At 56.5% G+C, this 10,805-nt stretch overlaps 1 protein-coding gene across 1 annotated transcript; it reads left to right on the top strand.

The window, feature by feature from the left end:
- The first annotated feature begins 2,250 nt into the window (after positions 1–2,250).
- ACTB (actin beta) lies at positions 2,251–7,057 on the top strand. The gene is made up of 6 exons (XM_021549554.4): positions 2,251–2,348; positions 3,818–3,946; positions 4,240–4,479; positions 5,000–5,438; positions 5,772–5,953; positions 6,320–7,057. Exons 2-6 carry the CDS (start codon positions 3,824–3,826, stop codon positions 6,461–6,463), a joined length of 1,128 nt encoding a protein of 375 aa, XP_021405229.1. The 5' UTR covers positions 2,251–2,348; positions 3,818–3,823; the 3' UTR covers positions 6,464–7,057.
- Positions 7,058–10,805: the final 3,748 nt, after the last annotated feature.

The raw sequence follows: 10,805 nt of genomic DNA on the forward strand, positions 1-10,805 counted from the left end.
TCTCCACCTGGCCCTGACCTGATGTTTCCCAAACCCATCACCCCAGTGGTACTGTTGGACTTTTTCCTGCTCTGTCAGCACAGTGGTGGACCACGCTTCCCAGCTGTGAGGGCCTCTGTCAGCTCTACCCATGCCTTGTGGCTCCCCTTATTTGACGTATAATCTCCTAATTAATAATCAGCCTTTTCAAAGTGGAATACAAACATTAATTAATTCCCCATGAGGCAGGTAATTAAGAGCAATGACTCCCATTTTTCTGCCAGGGAAGCTGTGAGGGGGAGATCTTGCACGATCCACCTCGAGGTGACAAAGGAATGATCGGGCAAAGGCAGCTCTGCTCCAGCATGGTCCTGCAGGAACCCTAGGCTGAGTCCCCTTCCACTGGGGGCTTCCTGTGGGGACTCTCCTGGGATATCTCTCCTTTTTCACTGTGGCCATCTCCAGTGAGGAGGGGATGGCAAAATCCCAAAGCGGCCTGGCAGGACACGTCCATCACTGTGGCCATCTCCACATGGTGGGGACGGCCTGGTCCCAAAGTCGCCTGGCAGGACACATCCATCACCATGGCCACCTTTGCCCTGAGGGATGAGGCATGGCCCTGGGGTGGCCCAGAAGATCCCACAGGTCTCCTGTCCCTCTGTACCACCCCCTCCAAAGCACCCACCTGGGTACAACTGTGGTGCTGAATTTTGGGGCACCTTCACCAGGACAAGGCACTCCTGGGGAAGGAGATGCCATCCGAAGGAAAAGGGTTTCTCTTGTATTCCCATCCATGCCTGGTGTCCTGTTGCCTCCCATCCCCCCAAGTAACTGCAAATCTCCATCTCAACAAGCTTTTGCAGGTTGCTCCTGCTGCTCTCCTCCTTTGTTCATCCCACAGCAGGAGAAATGAAGGGTGGGGGGGTGAATAGTGCCTGGGACCCCTTCATTGAGACCCACACGGGCAGTTTGGGGAGGGAGCCCCATCCTCATCCTCACTGTGATCTCTGCAGCTCCCTGATGACAAAGAGCTTGCTGGTGTGGCCTGCAAGACCTTGACTGCAGGCCTGACTCCTGTCTCTATGATGCTGCACAAGGGGTTTCCCATGGAGATCAGGCATTTTGAGCCTTTTTTTCACGAATAATTTTTTTTTTAACCTGTCACTACTGTTTTCAAACGGCTGAGATTACACATCCAAGGTCCCCACGCTGAAGTCTCTGTGCTTCCAGCCGGCAACAGATTGCGAGTGGCTGCTGCTACTTTACTTACAGGACTGCTTAATTAACTTGATTAATCAGCCCGTGTTCGCACAACACTCTGGAGACGCAAAGCCCTCTGCTTGCTGCTGCCTGCTGCTCTGCGGCCGCTGCCCTCCCCTTTATTCCCGACCAGTGTTGGATGGTCACGGGCAAGAAGGGAATTGCAGAAAGGCAGCCTGGGCTGGAGCAGCCACGTCTCCTACTCCAGCAAGGTTTGGATCAGAGGACAGAAACAAACATTGCTCATATCTGACCAAGCCACTGCTGCCGTGGTGTCCCCTGCCAGCACGGGGCAGGATGGAGAGCGAGGACCAGGGTCCCCAGCTTGACTCGATGCGTTCCCTTCCCCCCGGCCCCGCTGCCACCGTAGGCACACGGGCTTTCACAGCGCTCGGTGACGCCGCGGCGCTCCCGGTTGCCCGGGCGGGTCCAAGGGCCGAGGGCCCGGTGGCGGCTGGCAGGAGCCTGTCACCGCCGCTTGCTGACATCAGCAGTGAACTTGGCCCCGCGTCCCGCTCGTCCCGCTCCCGGCCGGGGTCACCGGTGCCCGCCCGGCCCAGGGGTGCAGGTGACGGCCGCTCCACGTGCCGGGCGGCGGGCAGGGCGGGCAGCGCCCCCGGGACCCCGCACCGCGCTGCCCCGGGGGCTGCATCCGCCCGGCTCCCACCGAGCCAGGGGCGAACGGGCCGGGACCCGCACCCGCCGGGCTTTGTGTGAGGCCCGCGGCGGGGGGGGCTGCACGGGGGTACGGGGGCAGGCAGAGCGCGGCGGGCAGGGACACGGGGCCCGGCGCCCGAGCAGCGCGGCGCCCCCGGGGCCGCACCCCCACCGCGGCCCCGTTCGCTCCCCCCCACCCCAATATTTCCCCCCTGTCGGGGCGGCGGGGCGGGGCCAGGCCTGGGGGGCGTGTCCAGGCGTGGCCAATCGGAGCGGCGCACTCCGAAAGTTTCCTTTTATGGCGAGGCGGCGGCGGCGGCGGCCCGATATAAAGCGCGCGCGGGCGGCGGGCGGGAGCCGCCGCGAGCTCTGCCTGCCCTCACCGCGCGCGCGCCCCGCTCCCGCCGCCGCCTCGCGCCCGCCCCGGCTCCGACCGCGCCAACTCCCCAAAGGTGAGAGCGGCACCGCGACCACGGGGGCTGGGACGGTGTGACAATATTAACGAGAGCGGTAGCGAGGCAGGGGTGTTACGGGTGTCGGTGTGACCGGGGTTGTTGGGACGCGGCGCGCCCTTTGTGCGCTGGCGGGGTGGCGGCCCCGCGGCGCGCTGCCGCGCTTTAAGGGACAGAGGCGCAGCTCGCGGTTTGAGGCCGGGTTCGGGGGTGATGCTTGCGGACCGGGGTCGCGCCGCTGCCACCCGCGGGGCTAATCCGCCCCGTAAGAGGATTGCTGGTGCGGACGGGGGGAGCGGGCGGCTCGGTTGCTCTGTCCCGGCAGCGGCGGCGCGGACGGGGGCGCGGGGCTTTGTTTGCTCCGCGGAGCCGCCCGTGCTGGGGTCGGGGCCCGGGGGCGTTGTCCCCCGTGAGGAGGGGCGCGGCCCCCCCGCCTCGCACATAGGAATAGTCGTGCTGGCTGTGGCTTGCGGGGAGGGGGCGGCACCCCCTACACGGGGCGAGGCTTTGGATCGGAACAATGCGGGGCTGGGGGCGCAGAGGGGACCCCCCGTGTGCCCGGAGCGCAGGTGCAGGCGGGCTGCCCGCTCCGGCTCCGACTACACTTCCCAGGCTGCCCGTGCGGGGCGGCACATGTGCGGCAGCTGCCGCCGGATTACAGCGGCGCGGCCGGAGCGGAGCCGCCGGGGCTGAGCCTGGGCGGGCGGCAATTGCATAAGACGCTGCCTCTAATCCCGCCCGTGGTGCCGCCGGTCCGTGGGGCAGAGCCCCGGTCACGCTTGGCTAGTGAACTGGGCGTGGTGGCCAGCGCTTGCCCAGCTGCGGTTCCTTGTAGAGGCTGGCTGAGGCTTTGGGGTTATGCAGGGGGGTCGAGTACCGCTGTCTGTGCCTGGCACACGGCTGGCACCGGGCGTAGCCCCCTAGGCTGGGTGGGCGCATCCAGCCCCGCTGACTGGCACATGGCGGGGCTCGGAGCAGAGCGCCGGGCGTGCCCGGCGGGGCTGTGCGGAGGTGTTGAGCCCCGCCAGCCGGCGCAAGGTGGGGCACCGGGCGTGCCCGGCGGGGCTGTGCGGAGGCACCGAGCCCCGCCGGGCGGCACACGGCGGGGCGCTGGGGTGTGGCGGCCACGCCCGCCCGCTCCGGGGAGTGGCCGCCGCCGTCCCCCCGACAGCCGGTGGCGGGCGAGGCGCGGCGCGCTCCATCCATTGCCTTTTATGGTAATAATGCGAGAGGGCGCAGGGACTTCCTTTGTCCCAAATGCGCGCACTGCCGAAATCTGGGAGGCGTCGCCCCCTCTAGCGGGCGCCGGGCGAAGCGGAGCGGCGCCGGCAGGAAGGAAATGGGTGGGGAAGGCCTTGGCGGCATCGCCCTCGCTTCCCGCCATCGCCTTCCCTTCCCGCCTGCCGCGGGACGGGGCTCGGCGTCTGACTGGGGATGCTCATGTCTCCTTCTCTCCTCTGCTCCCGCAGCCAGCCATGGATGACGATATTGCCGCGCTCGTTGTTGACAATGGTTCCGGTATGTGCAAGGCCGGTTTCGCCGGGGACGATGCCCCCCGTGCTGTCTTCCCATCCATCGTGGGTCGCCCCAGACATCAGGTATGTGGCTGGTTGTCTAACAAAAGAGAGGAATTTTAGGTGGAAGTGGGTCCCCTAGAGGCAAGAAGCTTTTTTATTTGGCTTTGTACACTGGGAGGCCTGTGCACTGCAGCACAGCTGGTGGGGAATCCAGCCTCCTGCAGAGCCTTTGTGCAGTGTGTGTTGGAGCAGCTGATGGATGCCTCTCCTGATGGAGGGGTGACAGCAAAGGAACAATAATTAGCAACTTAGCTTTGGGTAAAGGGCGTTATCCACTCTTCAGTTATACTTATCACATGGTGTTTGTTCTGCAGGGTGTGATGGTCGGTATGGGTCAGAAAGACAGCTATGTTGGTGATGAAGCCCAGAGCAAAAGAGGTATCCTGACCCTGAAGTACCCCATTGAACACGGTATTGTCACCAACTGGGATGACATGGAGAAGATCTGGCATCACACTTTCTACAATGAGCTGAGAGTAGCCCCTGAGGAGCACCCTGTGCTGCTCACAGAGGCTCCCCTGAACCCCAAAGCCAACAGAGAGAAGATGACACAGGTATGTAGAACTCTGCAGCTTGGAGCTACAGCAGCTAATTGCTGTAGGCCGCCTCTCCTCTTCCATGTTGTTCTCTCTCCTCCTTCACCACTATTCTCCCTTTTGCCATCTTTACAGGGTTTTCCTTTCCTGACCTGAGTCTCCTCTTTGCTGGACCTTGACAGGTTTTGTTTGCTCTTCTAAGCTGGCTTTCTCTGAGACTGAACTAGCAACTTGTCTAACCGCTGTTTCTGACTATGCACACTAATCCATTTACAGCCCTTGAGTGACTCTACTGTAGTTTACTTGGCATTTGTTCTCTTCCTTGCTGTGATATGTGGATGGGTCTGTGGCAGTGGTGTCCCTGCTCAGACAGGTGTGGGTGGAGACCAGGTGAGATAAGCATGGACTTTGAAGGGAAGTGTAGAGATGCTTCTTATCTAGAGGGGAAAAGTGACACCATTTGCATGGACTTGGTATAGGTGTGTAGCAAGAACCCTAAATTCTGCTGTTGACTCAACTCATGCTTTTCTCTCCCTAGATCATGTTTGAGACCTTCAACACCCCAGCCATGTATGTAGCCATCCAGGCTGTGCTGTCCCTGTATGCCTCTGGTCGTACCACTGGTATCGTGATGGACTCTGGTGATGGTGTTACCCACACTGTGCCCATCTACGAAGGCTATGCCCTCCCCCACGCCATCCTCCGTCTGGATCTGGCTGGCCGTGACCTGACGGACTACCTCATGAAGATCCTGACAGAGAGAGGCTACAGCTTCACCACCACAGCCGAGAGGGAAATCGTGCGTGACATCAAGGAGAAGCTGTGCTATGTCGCCCTGGATTTCGAGCAGGAGATGGCCACAGCTGCCTCTAGCTCCTCTCTGGAGAAGAGCTATGAACTCCCTGATGGCCAGGTCATCACCATTGGCAATGAGAGGTTCAGGTGCCCCGAGGCCCTGTTCCAGCCATCTTTTCTGGGTAAGTCCAGCTTTCTTAGGATACTCCATTTGCCCCCTTAATGTTCCTTCTGTGAAGGATGATCTGGAGACTGTGGCAGTGATGTACCATATTTTACTGCTGGTCTGTAGCAAGGTTTGTGCTGCCCACCAGTCAGCCTCGCTTCTTACCCAGCTTAAAGCTGTTGGAGGGGCTTGGGTCAGTAGAGCCAAAGACTGAATCTGTCTCAGCCATGGGTCTGTAGTGCCTTCCTGCTGAAAGACCTGCTGGTCTCTTGGTTGCCTGTAGTATCCTCTTAGGTGTTTTTGACTTAGTCTGTGCCCTTGTTGACTTGAAACTTCTGCTGCTTCACAGGTATGGAGTCTTGTGGTATCCATGAAACTACCTTTAACTCCATCATGAAGTGTGATGTGGACATCCGTAAGGACCTGTATGCCAACACAGTGCTGTCTGGTGGTACCACAATGTACCCTGGCATTGCTGACAGGATGCAGAAGGAGATCACAGCCCTGGCACCCAGCACAATGAAAATCAAGGTAGGATGGAGTTGGGGGAACATCTCGGCACCCCTGTTTGGCTGAAATATGCAGCATGTGTGGAGGGTGCTATGCTGGAGTCTTGCTGCAGAAGATAGGAACCATGTTTGTCTGGAGCAGCCTTAATGGCCTTGGGCTGGACAGGATGGCATCCACCCAACTGCATGAATAATGGGATTAGAGTAAAGACTGACTGCAAAGGAGGGGGAGGTGGGTGTGTGAAGTTGTGTCTTGATCCTGTTTGGACTTCACGGTATCTTGGCCAAGGTTAGATAAGGGAATTAGGCAGCTCCATCTTGCAGGGCCGTGTGTGGGCTGTGGTGTAGCAGGATGCTGTGTCTGACTGGTTCCTCCTCTTCCTTGCAGATCATTGCCCCACCTGAGCGCAAATACTCTGTCTGGATCGGGGGCTCCATCCTGGCCTCCCTGTCCACCTTCCAGCAGATGTGGATCAGCAAGCAGGAGTACGATGAATCCGGACCCTCCATTGTCCACCGCAAATGCTTCTAAACCGGACTGTTTCCAACACCCACACCCTTGTGATGAAACGAAACCCATAAATGCGCATAAAACAAGACGAGATTGGCATGGCTTTATTTGTTTTTTTTTTGGCGCTTGACTCAGGATTAAAAAACTGGAATGGTGAAGGTGTCAGCAGCATTCTTAAAATGAAACATGTCGGAGCGAACGCCCCCAAAGTTCTACAATGCATCTGAGGACTTTGATTGTACATTTTTTTGGTTTTTTTAATAGTCATTCCAAATATTATAATGCATTGTTACAGGAAGTTACTCGCCTCTGTGAAGGCAAAGCCCAGCTCGGAGGGAGTCCACCAGCTACAGCTGGTGTTAGGTTATAATTGCTTGTCTGTAAATTATGTAACCCGACAAGTGTCTTTTTGTATCTTTCCGCCTTAAAAACAAAACACACTTGATCCTTTTTCTCTTCGATTTGTCAAGCAAACAGCCTGTGTTCCCCAGTGATAGATGTGAATGAAGGCTTTACAGTCCCCCACCGGGTCTAGAAGTGGTGCCAGTATGTGGGGGAGGGAGGGGCTACCTGTACACTGACTTAAGACCAGTTGAAATAAAAGTGCACACCATAGAGGCTTGACTGGCGTTGGTTTGTTCATTTTCTTTATTCTCATGCTATTTTTTGACAGTTACTCCCTGCTTGGATCTCACTCTGCCAGGCTGCACAGCTCTGCTATCAGGCCCAGGGGATGCTGGTGCTTTGGGGCACAAGGCAGATGGCTCTGGGTGATATGGGGAAGGGTAGAACTGAGCCTGCCAAACCTGTGAGTCTCCAAGGTTGCTGTGGGCTGGAGTTCTCTGGATACTGCCATTGTGTGCAACAGGGAGCTGCTGGAGGAGCTGGCCTTAATGGGGAATTCACCTGCATCTTCCCAAATGTTCCTCTGTGTGTGTTTCCCTTCTCAGTGTTTGTCTTGTGCTGGACTGATGGAAGCAAGTGGGGTGTGATCCATAACAAAGCCAAAGCAGCTGCTTTCTTTCCACCAAGGTTCCTTTGACTAGTCCTAGTCTGCAGCTCTACATGGGGCAGTGTCCCTGCTTCTCCCTGCTCCAGGTACCAGAGCTTGCCTGTCCTCCCAGTTTGCAGGTTCAGGTAGGGAGACTCATAACCCTGGCAGTGTGCTGGCTGGGTGGAGCAGCTTTCAGGTGAAAGCAAGAGAAAGTCCTGTGAAGTGGAAAAAACTGACTTCAGAGAGCAGGGCTTGCTGGAGTGTTACATGGGTGGGGCTGGGAAAAAGGTGCAGGGAGGAAGGAGGAAGCTTTGGCAGGGTGAGTGACACAGCTCCAGTGCTGGTACCTGCCTCCGGCCCAGCCTTCCCCAGGGAGGTTTTGGGCTTGCTGACTCTACCTATCTTTTGAGCTTCCAAACCCTCTGTGAAGCTTCAGCCTTGTTTAGTCAACTCTTGCTAGTTTTGTTGAAAAGAGCAGGAGTGCCCCTCACAAAGCTGGGACCCTGCTGGGTACAGTGATGGCCACAAGTCCCCAAAGCTGGAGTCACATCTGGAAAGGAGACAGAAGAGGCTACTGGGTCAGGGAGCAGGAAAAGCTGAGCCAGGTAACACTTGCCAGCTCAGAGACCAGACCTGGGAGTGTATTCTGGAGTGAAGCTTCCTAAGGCTCTGCCACCCTCGCCTGCCTTTGAAGAGCTAATGTCTGTGATTGTGTCATGCTCCAAGCAGATGAAAGGTGGGGAACAGGCTCTGGTTCCTCTTTAATCCTCTGCCGGGCCTGCTGCTGCTCTGGCATTGTACTGTATTCAGGGTGGACCTGCTGGTTTCTGCCCTTCATCTCCCCAGGCTCCCTCCTGGGTGCAGTGGGAGCCTGGCAGGGCTGGTGGTGCAGACACTGGGTTGAGCTGAGTACTGGAAGCACTAGTTTGCAAGAGAGGAGGTGAAACAGGTTGGAGCAAGGCCCAAACTGGGCTTATAACCTGAGGTCTTGGGGAAATGGGGTGAGGAAGAGGCAATGGCAGCTCCTGGGGAAGGAGCTGGTGGGAGTGGGGTAGGAAAAAGGCCAGCAGCAAGAAGAGATGACAGCAATAGGGAAATGGGGTGTTTTTCTTCAGCCTCTTCTGAAATGGTCACTGATCGCTGTGGGAAAATGTACTGAGACACAAAGAACAGAAGAAACTGGTGGTGGTGAGAAACTAGTAAGCAGCAAAATGCCTGGGGCTGAGAGCAGCTCAGGTGAGCAGAGGTGTGGGCACAGAGAGACTGATGCAGAGCTGCTGGACACAGGGCAGTCGGGATGATTTTCATGCTCCACAGCCAACGGAGGTATGCTGTTAACACTCGGCAGGGCTTTTTCTCCTTTCTTCCCATTTCACTTGCTGTTTTGGGTAACCAGCCCCTCTGTAAAATGAGGCTGAGCCTTCCACAGCCCTTCCTGATGCCTGTCCAGCGTGAGGCCATGGTGTGCACAGCCACGCTGCAGGCTGCTCCAGCAAGGCTCCATTTATCCCTCCTCTGGGACGTTACATGCTGGAGAAAAGAATGTGGTGCTGGGCAGGGACAACTGCAAGCATTACTCACTGCTCCCAACTCCAGTGAACACAGGGGAGCCCAGAGTGGTTTATTCTCAAGAATGTCAAGTGCTGGAAGAGAGGGGATTTTTTAAAGCACAATTTCTCTGCCATGGAGTTTCAGAGGGCTCAATTCACCCCTCATTTTTTCACAGAGGTGGGGAAATGCTGAGAGGCCTGTCAGGGAGGGCAGTAGAGGAGCCATGTCCTGGCTTTGCTAGACTCAAAGGAGAAGTTGTGTAGGGAATAATCAGTGATCTATCTCCTCCAGCACAAAAATAGCCAGGGGTTGTGGGGAGAGCAGAAGCTTTAACATGTCCACCCATGGGCCAGGCTGAGTGTGTCCCCCTGTCTGGCTCAGCCATGGTGATGTTCCAGGATTCCTCAGGCTGCAGAGACAGCAGGATTGCCTCTAGATCCTTCCAAGGCACCCAGCCCTTTCCTACCTCCCTGTAGCTGCCCCAGGAGACATGGCTCAGCTCAAGAGAGCTGAGCAAACATATTTTACACTCTTTCTTCCCTCAGAGTTCCCAAATTTCCCTCCTGCTGGAGACAGTCATTGGCACCTCACCTGCAATTAGCCGATGACCTGGAAAGTCACCTCACTGAGCTGCTTATGGAATCAAGCCACCGCCGGGAATTAGTGATGTCCTTGGCAAAGGAGATGCTTGCAGCTCTCGGGATTTAGCCCTGAAGGGCCTCATTGTCTCTCAGCTGTGTCAGGGACAGTTGACCAGAAACGGTCCCTGGATGGGGAGGGTCCTGTGCTCTCGTTAGTGAGCATGTGCTCCTCCAGGAGAGGTGCCAGCTGGCTGTGTGGAAAAATCCCAGGGAATCTCAGAGCATTCAAACTCAACTGGCCTCCTAGCAGAAGTCTCCTTGGAGGATGCAAAGCATCAGCTTTAGAAAATGGCCATTCCAAGGTACCCATTCGGAGATGGGTCTGTCGTATTGCCTGTGCTCAGAGGAAGAGCGGTCTTGGTCTCTGAAGTCATTCTTTGCTGGACTGCTGACCTGGAGCCTGCCCTGACTTGCATTATACCCATCTGTAATCCACTTTAGCAGGCCTTACAGTATTAAAACCTATCAGGGATTGAGAATCACTTCCAGCAGTGGAGCTAGCAATCCACCCAAGCATACCGAGTGCTGTGGCCGCTACAGCATGGCTGGGCTTTAGTCAAGCTGACAAAAAGATGTTCAGGCTGTATCAGTCTTAAGAAGAATCAGAGGAGACAACTGAGGCAAGACTCTCCAGAGGAAAAAACATCAAATCCCCAGGACAGACTGGCCTTGAACGTTAAGATATTTTGTTTTAAAATACCTTGATAGTGGTATTAATTTGTTTGCCTTTCTGGACTGGGACAGCATGATATGTGCCTTGCCTTGTTTGGGCTAGGAAAATGTATATTGATTGTAGGATGACCAAAGTCTACCCACATGAAGAGCATTCCTGAGGCACAGCAAGGAGGGTTTTCTCTATCACTGTCTGGCCACCTCCCAGGGCCATGAAGAGAAATGCCAGAGTTTGATGTAGATGTACAATTCCTTCCTACTTTACTGCCCACTTCTGCCTCATGCTCAACCTCTGTGTCTGATCTGCACCAACACACTGCTCGTTTATTTGGTGGGTCACAAGTCCAAATGCAGCTCCTCTTACAAATTCTCGTTTCTCCCCAGGAGCCCCTTACACCACCCTCTGTTCCCAGTCCTTATTTGGGGTTGTCAGCTGTTCTGTGGTCGCTGTATGCCCCCGGGCTGGAGGGAACCCATGGCTATTCTAAATGCCAGCTGCTCCAGC

This window comes from Lonchura striata, chromosome 14 (genome assembly GCF_050655825.1).
Source record: "Lonchura striata isolate lonStrDom1 chromosome 14, ASM5065582v1, whole genome shotgun sequence".
Lineage (NCBI taxonomy): Eukaryota > Metazoa > Chordata > Aves > Passeriformes > Estrildidae > Lonchura > Lonchura striata.